The following is a 13,506-nucleotide window of genomic DNA, read 5'->3' on the forward strand; positions in this document are numbered from 1 at the left end:
GCTCAGAATATGTGGGCCACATAATTGTACTTACCGTTTGCAAATGCTTCTACTGAAGTTTCATGAGGTTGTGGCTTCACGAGGCCACACCCCTTGAGGCACTTTCCATAGTGCAGAAAAACTGAAATAGGCCCCTTCCCGTATATATATATATATATATTTTTTAAATAAATTTATTTAATTATGGCTGTGTTGGGTCTTCGTTGCTGCGTGCGGGCTTTTCTAGTTGTGGCGAGCAGGGGTTACTCTTTGTTGCGATGCATAGGCTTCTCATTGCGGTGGCTTCTCTTGTTGCAGAGCACGGGCTCTAGGCACGCAGGCTCAGTAGTTGTGGCTCGCGGGCTCTAGAGCACAAGCTCAATAGTTGTGGCGCATGGGCTTAGTTGCTCCACAGCATGTGGGATCTTCCTGGACCAGGGCTTGAACCTGTGTGCCCTGCACTGGCAGGTGGATTCTTTTTTTTCGTTTCTTTTTAAAATTTTATTTATTTATTTATTTTGGCTGTGTTGAGTCTTCGTTGCTGTGCGTGGGCAGTTGTGGTGAGCGGGGGCTACTCTTCGTTGCGGTGCTCAGGCTTCTCATTGGAGTGGCTTCTCTCATTGCGGAGCACGGGTCTAGGCACACGGGCTTCAGTAGTTGTATGCAGGTTCAGTAGTTGTGGCTCGCAGGCTCTAGAGCTCTAGAGCTCAGGCTCAGTAGTTGTGGCTCATGGGCTTAGTTACTCCATGGCAAGTGGGATCTTCCTGGACCAGAGCTTGAACCCGTGTCCCCTGCATTGGCAGGTGGATTCTTAACCACTGCACTACCAGGGAAGCCCCGGCAGGCTGATTCTTAACCATTGCACCACGAGGGAGGTCCCCCCGTATACTTTTGTGAATAAGAAATTTATGTTCTTGGGCTCAGCTTTACCATTCAGCCATTGGAGAAAATTGAAATTTGTTTATCTTTTATTCCCTGAGAGAGTTTCCATCAGGAAGCAAAATATAATTTGATAGGAATGGTGATGACCACTTACAGATCTACCCAATTATACTAACCCAGATAACCCAGATTAAATTATCACAATATCTAAGTAGAAATTGTCACTTTTGGGAGAGGATCAGATAAGAGCTAATTGGTGACATCATAATCCACCCTCAGTGAAGTATTTGATTAGCCAAAATCTTAGTCCTGTTAGAACAGTCCCATAATGGATAAAGAAGGGTGTGGAGCAGCTAATTAGAGAAGACACAGTTTTCTGTTTATATACAAACATCCCAGCATTAAGCCATGATAAGGAGCTCAAAGGCTAATTATGGGGAAATGGGGTTTTAACAAACTTTTTGGAATAACAAAATTCCCTATGCTTTTTATTTTCTATTTTTGAGAAAAATAATGTGGTAGTATGCTTTTTATTTTCTATTTTTAAGAACTTATTATTAAAAGGAGTAAAATTTAGTGAACTAGACTTACTGTGGTGATGACTTTACAGTGTATACAACTATCGAATCATTACATTGTACACCTGAAACTAATATAACGGTATATGTCAATTAAAAAAAAGTAAAATTTAGAATTGAATGAGAACTCAGAATATTATTGCTGTGGTTTAGGTTTTCAAACTTGGGCAGACTCCACAGGCTGTTTTTCTTACCTCTCCAGGAACTCACCTGGCCTAGATCACTAGACGTCACTGTCCCCACCTGTTAACGCTGAGAAATGTCACTCAGAGAGAAAATAGTGAGTGCAGCCTTTCATAGTCCTCTGGGCAAGCAAATGCAACCTAAATTATATTTGAAATCATTTTACAATGCGTGACAATTTTGATTCTTCCACTAGTAACCAGGCTAGCTTGTTACTAGTGAGTGGCAGGTGGCTTTATTTAACATGAATGGGGTCTTTTGGTTAGACTTTCAGAGGAGGGGCCATTTGTCAAGTGCAGCAGCCCTCTTCATCAACGTATTGCCAACAGTTGTCCAGAATCTAGATGTTACACAATGGCTGAGGAATGCCTGTATTGAAATGGAAGGTAACTTGACAAATCAGGGGGAAGGAGTTCGTCGATGCATAAATCCAATGAGAAAGAGCTTTTTCTTTCTTGTTTCTTGTCCAAGTCCCCAGTGCTCTGTCCCTCTCCCCCTGTGGATTTTGAACTTTGTGGTGGTGCTGAGGGAGTGAAGGTAACAGACATAAAAGAATCATTTGTGCCCTTTTCCCAATCCCACAGATTTCTATTGGCTACAGACCTTGAACATGACACTGCAATTTCCTGGTGCCACACATGAGTAATAAGCAGCTGTTTCTGAAACTGTGGTTTGGAGAAGGCAGCACTAGGTTATTTTTTAACTTAATTGTAATTTTCGATTGGTCTGCAAGAAAGCAAATCAAATAAAGTCTGTTGTCTTAGTCTGCAAGAAAGCCATAGGCCTCAAATTCCAATGCTGACCATCTTGACCAGAATAGAAGAGGGGGGAAAATGTGTGTATCCCTGAGCTGGAAGTTCGACCAGGCAGCTTTCGTGGGCTGCTGTCACACAAGAAGCATAAGCATATTTGGTATATTTGTCAGTTAGCTGGATCGGGGAGAGTGATATTTGACTATTCCTTGAGTTCTAGAGGTACCTGAAATGATAGAGTGAAAAGAATTTGTAGAGAGACTGCAAAAGACAAAAATAGAAAAATCTTGAAGATACCAGCTTGATATTGCATTTTGTCTTTATCCTACAGTGCAATAAAAGGACACATAATTTTAAGTTACAAACGGAAGTGTGCATTCTTTGAACACCAGGTCACTATGATACTTCTGGAATAGTCATATGTGCAACACTCCCAAATTAAATGAATCAGACTAGGATTTTCCTTAATACAAGAAATTAAGTTTAATGGAAAACAGAAACAAACTCTTTCACCCTTTTCTCAAAGAGATAAGGCTATTTGGTATACGGCAAAGGTGAGGGAGATTGAGGAGAGGGACAAAGAGCTACATGTGTTTTCTGCTAATTACTTTGTCAGGATTTTGTTCACGTAGAGAGACACTTTGGGGAAAATAACTAAACCTGGGATAACCAAACCTCATCTCAGAGGTCTGTTTCACTAGCACCTACAACATATCCAAATGACCACCTGGTTAACTGAAACCATCAGCCTTCTAATGCTAAAGATGAATGGCCTTGTGACTTGTGATGGACTGATATAAAGTTATATTAACCTGTGACCAGGAAAAGAGTGAAAAAGAGGGGCTCCCTGGGCTTTGGTCTTCTTTGAAGCTGCCATCTTCCTATTGTTTGTGGTATATGGTCCCAACCTTAAGTCTCCACCAAGATGGCTAGGAAGTGGGAGTGGAAAGCAGGATTCTTGAGGGCAGATGGAGATGGTGGGAGTCAAGACACTTGATTTCTTTTTAAGCGATTATCCCAAGTAAACATATATCTGCTTTTTAAAAAGAACCCTAGGAGATGTCACACTTGGAGCCTGCTTCTCTTAGTGATGAAACCTCTAGACCAGAATAGCTTCCCAGTGCTGCTAGTTGTTATATTCAAAGACAAGATTTAAACCTTCCAAATATACCTTTACCCCTTGAAATGTATCAGTATAAAGTTTTTCTTTCTATAATATTAAAGAAATGTTTGTCAATTCTAAAATAAACTTATAGAATATTACCTCACTTTTCTGGAGGAAAAACTTCCAGCAGCTTCAGCCCTTTGGAACATGGCCCTGAACCTCAGCTGACAAATAGGAAGAGCAGTTACTCAAGTTTAAAGAAGCAGAAAGGGTCTCTGAATAGCTGAACTGCCACCAAGTCCATGTATTCTTTGTGCTCCTCCCTAAATCACATAGCAGAATGATTCAAAATGTTGTCACACAACAACAGAACAAAGATACGACTGCTACAGCCAAGGAAAAAGACTGGAAAGCATCCTCAGTCCATCAACAAGAACTTAGGTGCCTGACAATTTACAGTCTCTTAGGTTGCTCCATATAAAATTGCCATTTTTATAGGTAAAATCACCATTATACTTTTATAGGTAAAATCACCACTTTATAGGTAGTATCTCCATTTTTATATGTTCAATCTACAGTTGGACAAGGAAAACAATCACATGTTAAACAATAGCAAAAAAATACAAAGGAACATCAATTTCTATTTATATTAAATTATGTGATGTAAAAATAAATTATATGAAGCACAAGAGATCCGTGGCAGGTTAAGTAGCCAGAGATGGCTCTCCAGATCAAGCCAGAATAGATCTGAGCCTTAAAATCTGAGTGAAATTTAAATAAGTGTTAACAGACGAAGTGAAACTCCAGATAGAGGAAATACATGGGTGAAGGCACAGGAGCAAGAACAAGCATATTCTACACCGGGGAAACTTTCCTCGCAACAGAACGTACATATTAAGAAACGGAAAATGAATTTGGATAGATAGTGTGGAATCAGCTTATGGAGACACTCATATACCAGGCAAAATGTAAGCTGCAGTTTTGTCTAGTTCACACTTGTATCAATAACTGAGAATAGTAACTCAATGTAATTTTCTGGCATGAACGAATGAAGAGTTTTTACTAATGATAAAATAAGTATTCAACCAAAGGTTTGAGGGAAGAGATGACACACGATGAAAGTGATGTCTAAAACTGACTAGTATCCTGGATGGATCAAAGGAAAAAGACGATTATCCAGAAATAAAACCAGAAGATTATTTCATTAATCTAGAGAGGGGTGATAAAAGCTTGAGATAGGATGGGAAAAAGACTTACACTAGAGACATTTAAAAGAGAATCAACGTGAACCTTGAAACATTATGCTAAGTGAAAGAAGCCAGTCATAAAAGACCACATATTATATTATTCTATTTACATGAAATATCCAGAGTAGGTAAATCTGTAGAGACAGAAAGTAGATTATTGATTGCCTAGGGCTTGGGGGATGGGTTAGGGAGAAAACACTAGTGACTGCTAATGAGTATGGGGATTTGGGGAAAAGTTGATGATATGTACACAACGCTCTGAATAAACTAAAACATGTTCGATTGTAGACTCTAAATAGGTTAATTACATGTTATGTGAACTATATATCAATAAAGCTGTTATTTAAAAAAGAGAGGGGCTTCCCTGGTGGCGCAGTAGTTGAGAGTCCGCCTGCCGATGCAAGGGACATGGGTTCGTGCCCCGGTCCGGGAGGATCCCACATGACGCAGAGCTGCTGGGCCCGTGAGCCATGGCCGCTGAGCCTGCGCATCCGGAGCCTGTGCTCCGCAACTGGAGGGGCTGCAGCAGTGAGAGGCCCACGTACTGCAAAATAAATGAATGAATGAATGAATGAATAAATAAATAAATAAATAAGAGAAAGAGAGGGGCTTCCCTGGTGGCGCAGTGGTTAAGAATCCACCTGCCAATGCAGGGGACATGGGTTTGAGCCCTGGCCTGGGAAGATCCCACATGCTGAGGAGCAACTAAGCCCGTGCGCCACAACTACTGAGCCTGCACTCTAGAGCCCACGAGCCACAACTACTGAAGCCCACACACCTAGAGCCCTTGCTCTGCAACGAGAGAAGCCACCACAATAAGACACCTGCACACCACAGTGAAGAGCAGCCCCCGCTCGCCACAACTAGAGAAAGCCCACGTGCAGCAACGAAGACCCAAGCCAGCCAAAAATAAATAAATAAATTTTTACAGATGAATAAATAAATAAATAAAAAGAGAAAGGGAATCAATAGAATGTGGTGCATAACAAGATATATGTGTTTGATGGAGAAAATGAATCATTCACTGTAGACTCTATATAGTTTGATTTCATTGAAATAACAAGACTGTCCACTAACACCATTATTATTTAATATTGTTTTAGGAGTGCTGCATGATGCAATAAGACATGAAACATGAAAGGAAGGGACCAAATTATTTCCTTCAGAAAACCCAAAAGAATCATGCCTAAAAATGATAGGCATTCATGCACATTTAGTAATATAGTCGTATATAAGATGGACACAAATGTCAGTATATTCTAATACACCAGCAATAGCTGATAAGAAAAAATATTATACAAAAGTTTAACCTTAAAATAACCTAAATAACAACTGTGAGTGGCTTACACTATGGAGATTCCTTAAAAAACTAAAAATAGAATTACCATATGACCCAGCAATCCCACTACTGGGCATATGCCCAGAGAAAACCATAATTCAAAAAGAAATATGCACCCCAATGTTCATTGCAGCACTATTTACAATATCAAGGACATGGAAGCAACCTAAATGCCCATCAACAGATGACTGGATAAAGAAGATGTGGTACATATATACAATGGAATATTACTCAGCCATAAAAAGGAACGAAATTGGGTCATTTGTAGAGACGTCATACAGAGACTGTCATACAGAGTGAAGTTAAGTCAGAAAGAGCAAAACAAATATCGTGTATTAATGCATATATGTGGAATCTAGAAAAATGGTACAGATGAACTGGTTTGCAGGGCAGAAATAGAGACACAAATGTAGAGAATGTATGGACACCAAGAGGGGTGGTGGTGGTGGTGGTTGTGGGATGAATTGGGAGATTGGGATTGACATATGTACACTAACATGTATCAAATGGATAACTAATAAGAACCTGCTGTATAAAAAATAAAATAAAATTCAAAAAAGAAGTCAGTGGCTTATACAAAGGAAAAAAACGAATTTGTATTATTAATAAATGAAGATTTAATAAAATGGAGATAGGGAGACTAAATGTTGTGAAGATATCAATTCCCAAATTAATTTTTAAAAGCTTATTAAAATATTCAGATAGGAATAAATAAAAATTACTGGCACTGTAAATTTGGTGAAATATTTCAAAAGACTTCAAAATGTTTATACCCCTTACGCTTTGTACCAAGAAAATCTTCCAGATAAAGAAAAAGCTTTATGTACAAGATGCCCCAATCTTCTCTTTTAGATCCTAGATGATAACTCTCATGTCTTCCTTAAGGTGTTCTCTTCTCATCCTCAGTTCCTTAAAACAACCTTTACTCATCTGGTTTCCAGACCAGGTGAGTTCTGTATCCTGATGTTTTCCCCTAAATGGACTATAGTTTGTTAGTGCCTCTCTTTAAATGTGTCATTAACTTTGGTTGTTTAGAAAAGAGTAAAATAAGTAAAACAAAACTCAGCTAAAGTATTGTTACCACAATTTATAAATAACCCCACTGGGTGTAAGATTTGGTGGTGGTTATTTCTTAGAAAGTGTATATCATGTGTTGGTATTAGGAGCACACTTTCCTGGGGTTGATTGGAGTTAATGGTCCTTGAGAAAACATAAATAAAAGGAGGTCTTATCTATGGCTTCTTAAAGGTAATGGGGAGGAGAATAAATTTTTAAATGGTGGAAAATGTGCTTGCTTGACTCAAAAAAAAGAAAAAAAGCCAGCATAATTTCTACCCCCTTTATTAAGAAAATAAAAAACAACACTCTTATAAAGCAGTAAACCTGGTTCTTCTGTTCCATTTCTGCATCGATACAAAAATAATATACATTGCTTTTAAAAATGCCAAAACAACCATATACGAGGTGAAAGACATGCTTTTCCAACTTGTTCCCTTCCCTAGATTTAACCATTATATTCATTTTTAAAACATCATGAGATTATTCAGTAGTGATGTTCATAAACCACTTTAGTTTTTATCTCCAGTATTATGTATAGCTTGATTTTTTGCAAAATACATTATTAATTTTTTAAAATTTTATTGAAGTATAGTTGATTTACAATGTTGTGTTAATTCAGTTTTACATATATATATTCTTTTTCATTATGGTTTATCACAGGATATTTTTCTCCACACCTCCTCCAGCATTTGTTATTTGTAGACTTCTTAGTGATGGCCATTCTGACTGGTGTAACGTGGTACCTCAATGTAGTTTTGACTTGTATTTCTCTAATAATTAGCAATGCTGAGCATCTTTTCATGGGCCTATTGGCCATCTGTATGTCTTCTTTGGAGAAATGTCTGTTTAAATCTTCTGCCCATTTTTTGATTGGGTTTTGTTTTGGGTTTTTGGTTTTTTTTTTTGAGTTGTATGAGCTGTTTGTATATTTTGGAAATTAAGCCCTTGTTGGTTGCATCATTTGCAAATATTGTCTCCCAGTCCGTAGGTTGTCTTTTCATTTTGTTTATGGTTTCGTTTGCTGTGCAAAAGCTTATAAGTTTGGGCTTCCCTGGTGGCGCAGTGGTTGAGAGTCCGCCTGCCAATGCAGGGGACACGGGTTTGTGCCCCCGTCCGGGAAGATCCCACATGCCACGGAGCGGCTGGGCCTGTGAGCCATGGCCACTGAGCCTGTGCGTCTGGAGCCTATGCTCTGCAACGGGAGAGGCCACAACAGTGAGAGGCCCGCGTACCGAAAAAAAAAAAAAAAAAAAAAGCTTATAAGTTTGATTAGGTACCACTTGTTTATTTTTGCTTTTATTTCTGTTGCCTTGGGAGACTGACCTAAGAAAACATTGGTACGATTTATGTCAGAGAATGTTTTTGCCTGTGTTCTCTTCTAGGAGTTTTATGGTGTCATGTTTTATATTTAAGTCTTTAAGTCATTTTGCGTTTATTTTTGTGTATGGTGTGAGGGTGTGTTCTAATTTTGTTGATTTGCATGAGGCTGTCCAACTTTCCCAGCACCACTTGCTGAAGAGACTGTCTTTTCCCCATTGTATATTCTTTTTTTTTTTTTTTTTTTTTTTTTTTTTTTTTTTTTTTTTTTTTGCTGTACGCGGGCCTCTCACTGCTGTGGCCTCTCCCGTTGCGGAGCACAGGCTCCGGACACACAGGGTCCACGGCCATGGCTCGCGGGCCCAGCCGCTCCGCGGCATGTGGGATCTTCCGGGATCGGGGCACGAACCCGTGTCCCCTGCATCGGCAGGCGGACTCTCAACCACTGCGCCACCAGGGAAGCCCCCCATTGTATATTCTTGCCTCCTTTGTTGAAGATTAATTGACCATAGGTATGTGGGTTTACTTCTGGGCTCTCTAATCTGTTCCATTGATCCATATGTTTGTTTTTGTGCCAATACCATGCTGTTTTGAATACTGTAGCTTTGTGGTACCCAAATCCTTTCGGTAGTATTGTCATTTTAACGATATTAATTCTTCCAATCCAAGAGCATGGGATAGCTTTCCATTTCTTTGAATCATCTTCAGTGTCCTTTATTAAGGTTTTGTAGTTCTCAGTATGTAAGTCTTTCACCTCCTAGGTGGGGTTTATTCCTAAGTATTTTATTTTATTTTATTTTTGATGTGACTTTAAAAGGGATTGTTTGTTTACATTCTCTTTCACATATTTCATTGTTAGTGTAAAGAAATTGCAAAATACATTATTACATTACTTGTAGTCTTTTATTTTTGTATTATCAGCTATTACTATTTGTTCACCTTGGCCTTCTAATATCTCTTTAAATATGATTTACTGCTCTCAGATGTTATTTTTATGTAAAATTATCATTTTAACTATGATTCACTTGAAAGTATCCATTTCTAGCTCTTTCCAAGTTAAATTTAATCTTCGTTTTTTTCTTATATCAAAATCAGCATGTATATGCATATGCATCAATGAGAAAGAAATAAAGGCACATTTTATCTTGTTAGTGTATGAACTGTCAAAGTCTTTGAAGCCCATGCAGTATTAGTTAAGTGAGGAGGGCTCTGATGGACCATTGGCTCCAAACTCATGGATGTTTGCAGGCTAGCAGGTGAGGGGACTGTGGGAGGCAGGCAGACTCAAGACACTGGGGCCTCATGGGAACAAGTGTCAGTTGAAGAGCACGTGCCTCGGCAGGAGCAAGCAGCCTCTACTCACAGCCAGGATCATCATCGTGTTGGAATTCAGGCCTAGTTTTTCCAGATCTAATGATTTTCCAAAAGAAGCCAAAAATCTGGATTTTTATGTGAAACCTTCCAATTATTAAATTGGCTTATTTTTTTTTAAACACTAAGAGATTTTTTAAAAAATCTTGAGGCTAAATATAGCATTCAGACTGCCAAATTGTAGCTTCTGTGTATTATTATAATGATCAGCAGCAAGAGAAACCTATTTTCCACATTTGTTACATGTTCTTAGGGGAGATGGTGAAAAAACTATTAACTCATCAGAAAACAGATATTATTGAATGTACAACATAAAATACTACATTAGTACTTACTCTATATGTTTTCAGTCTTTTTTGGGAAATTGACCACACTGCTCTTATACCGCACGATAACTGTCAAGTTAGTCTGTGAAAGTAGGGTTCCTCATTTGTTGGTCCTCAGTCCTCTACAACACACTACAAAAAAAAAGGGAATACAAAAGAAATTTCAACATCTTCATTTTCCAACCTCCAGTGGTTTAAGCCAGAGAGTTCTTTTGGAGCGAAAATACTATGTCTTTTCTTTCTCAGAGTTGCTGAGAAATTATAATTAGAGGTTTTCCTGTTGTGTAAAGGAAAGGAATTCCTCCTGCACCTGCAAGACTTCTCAACAAATTTGCTTCTTCCCTGTTCTATTTCTCTTCCTACAGGTGATAGAGGGAAAGCTGGCTCCATTCTTGGGCAAGGTCATTAAATTTGCCGCCTCACATGTGTACAGCTGCAGTCTTTGTAGCCAGAAGGGGTTCATCTGTGAAATCTGTAACAATGGAGAGATCCTCTACCCTTTTGAGGATATTTCAACAAGCAGGTACACAATCTCTTGTCTTATAAAAGTATACCTGAATATGTCACATTCAGTGTTATTGGGCCAGAGCTGGCCAGCTTTTAGTTGAGTACTGTATCTCTGTCTCTTCCTCTGTATCAGATTTCCCTTATTCCTGGAGAACATTTTTTACCCTTTGGTTTCCTATATTTATTTCCAACTCATCTTGCTACCTTTATCCAGAATGAGATAACAAAGTTGCATAGCCTAGCTCTGCATTATTAGGTAACAAAGAGTGTTCAGATTCATTTTTAGAATGAAGATAGGGAAGGAAGAATCCTCACAACCATCCCAGGTCAAGTGATAGGCAATGGAAATCACAGTCGCAGAGGAAGACCAAAACTGGATTGGCCACTAGGAAGAAAACCAGAGGACACTGATGAACAGCCCTCTGGCTCACCACATGCTCTTCTGCATAAATGCACTGCAGTGTAGTGATGAAAGTTTTAGGACCCAAAGGAGAGAAAAGTGGGAGTTCATGTGGGATTATTTTTCTAACCAAAGTAATATTTGGGTATCATCACTTCCATTGATTGATGGACGATTTTTTCCCCAGCCTAAGAGCGGGGTTTTTCCTGTCACTTTTATTGAGTCATAAAATGATGCATATCACATTTCCTTTCATCCCAAAAGCATAACAGAAATATACATTGTATATATGTGCACTGGCTTCTTCCGGCATGAATGTCACGGCTCATTTCCCACCCTGCTGGGCTCACTTACTCTGTGGTTCAGAATAGAAGGTGGGGCATGTAGCCAGGGAGGGTTGAAGCATGTGTAGTAGAGCTAATATATTAAGAGTTGACTCAGCCCTTCTGGCCTCTTCTTAAATGCAGAGGCTATTTGTAAACATCCAGGCCCCACACACAGAAAGACAGACACATAAACACAAGACCCCCCCACACACACATGCACACACTCCAGTCTCCAGTTTCCTGAGTACAGGTATTTAGCTCATAACCTAAAGATTATATACTTCTTAAAAATGCATACCACACAAAAACTTGTATACAAATGCTCTTAGCAACAGTATTGATAATAACCAAAAACTAGAAACAATATAAATGCCTATCAGCTGATTACTGGATAAACAAAATGTGACATATACCCACAGTGGAATACTATTCAGCCTGAAAAGGAATGAAGTATATGCTGCAATGTGGATGAACCTTGAAAACATTATGCTGAGTGCAAGAAACCAGACACAAAAGGACACATATGTTCCATTTATAGGAAGTGTTCCAAATAGGCAAATCCATAGAGACAGAAAGTAGATTAGTAGTTGCCTAGAGCTTGGGGAAAGGGGAAAAGGGAGTAACTACTAATGGGTATGGATTTCTTTTGGGAGCGATGAAAATGTTCTAGAATTAGATAATGGTGATGGTTACACAGTCTTGTGAATACAATAAAAAGCAGTGAATTTTATGCTTTAAAAGAGTGAATTATACTGCAATAAAAATATTTAATAAAAAAATAAAAATTAAATTTAAAAAAAGCTTCCAACTGAATAAACCATATATTCTGGGCCATAAAAGAAGTCTCAGTAAATTTTAAAAGATTGAAACCATACCAAATATGTTCTCTGACACATGGAATTAAGATATCCAGTAGACAAAAAAAATCCAGGAAACCCCAGAGTATTTGGAAATTAAATAATACACTCTAAAAACTCATGGGTCAAAGAAGAAATCCACCACAAGAGAAATTTTTAAAATATTTGTAAATGAACGAAAATGAAATACAAAATATCAAAATGTATGGAATGCAGCTAAAATAGTGCTCTGAGTGAAATTTATGGCTATAAACACCTATATCAGAAAAGAAGAAAGAAGGTCGCAAATCAATAATCTAAAATTCCACTTTAAGAAACTAGATAATGAAGAGCAAAATAAATCCAAAGCAAGCAGGAGGAAGGAAAGGATAAAGATTAGAGCAGATATCAATGAAGTAAAAAACAGAAAAGCAGTAGATTGATGAAACCACAAATTAGTTCTTTGAAAAGATCAACAGGGACTTCCCTGGTGGTCCAGTGGTTAAGAATCCGCCTTCCAATGCAGGGGATGCGGGTTCGATCCCTGGTCAGGGGACTAACATCCCACACGCCGCAGGGCAACTAAGCCTGTGCACCACAACTACTGAACACATAAGCCATAACTAGAGAGCTCACATGCCGAAACTGCAGAGCCCACGCACTCTGGAGTCTGTGTGCCACAACTACAGAGCCCACGGACTCTGGATCCCATGCACCACAACAAAAGATCCTGTGTGCTGCAACTAAGACCCAACTCAGCCAAAAATAAATAAATATCAAAAATATATATATCAACAAACTTAATAACCCTTTAGGTAGGCTGACCAAGAAATTAAGAGAGAAGACATGGATTCCCAAAATCAGGAATGAAAAAGGGTACAGCAATTTAAAAAATTTTAGAGAGGTAGTATAAACAACTTCATGCCAACAAGTTAGATAACTTAGATAAGATGGATAAATTTCTCGAAAGACAAATTACCAAAACTGACTCAAGAAGAAATAGAAATATGAATAGACCTACAACAAGAAATTGAAATAGTAATGTTAAATTACTTTAAATCTTCCCATGAAATAGTCGGATGGCTTCAATGGTGAATTTTGTTGAATATTTAAAGAAATAATACTATCTTTTACACAGTGATAAAGAGGGGCATTACACAATGATAATGGGGTCGATTCTTCAAAAAGACATAACAGTACTTCGTGTGTATGAACAAAAGAGTCAAAATACATCAGACAAAAACTGATAGAACTACATGGAGAAACAGATGAATCCACTGTTCTATTTAGATATATCCA

General features: G+C 38.4%; 1 protein-coding gene across 7 annotated transcripts in view; it reads left to right on the forward strand.

Moving 5' to 3' along the window:
- PLEKHM3 (pleckstrin homology domain containing M3) overlaps positions 1-13,506 on the forward strand; it is a 194,567-nt gene that overhangs the window by 152,231 nt on the left and 28,830 nt on the right. For 6 of the 7 annotated variants that reach the window (XM_060106882.1, XM_060106880.1, XM_060106881.1 and 3 more), the window contains one exon: positions 10,504-10,661. In XM_060106882.1, coding sequence (XP_059962865.1) covers positions 10,504-10,661 — 158 coding nt within the window. Of the gene's footprint in view, positions 1-10,503; positions 10,662-10,919; positions 11,076-13,506 lie in introns of those variants that run through there. The other variant, XM_060106885.1, reaches the window with a different exon arrangement.

Source organism: Mesoplodon densirostris, chromosome 8 (assembly GCF_025265405.1).
Source record: "Mesoplodon densirostris isolate mMesDen1 chromosome 8, mMesDen1 primary haplotype, whole genome shotgun sequence".
NCBI lineage: Eukaryota > Metazoa > Chordata > Mammalia > Artiodactyla > Ziphiidae > Mesoplodon > Mesoplodon densirostris.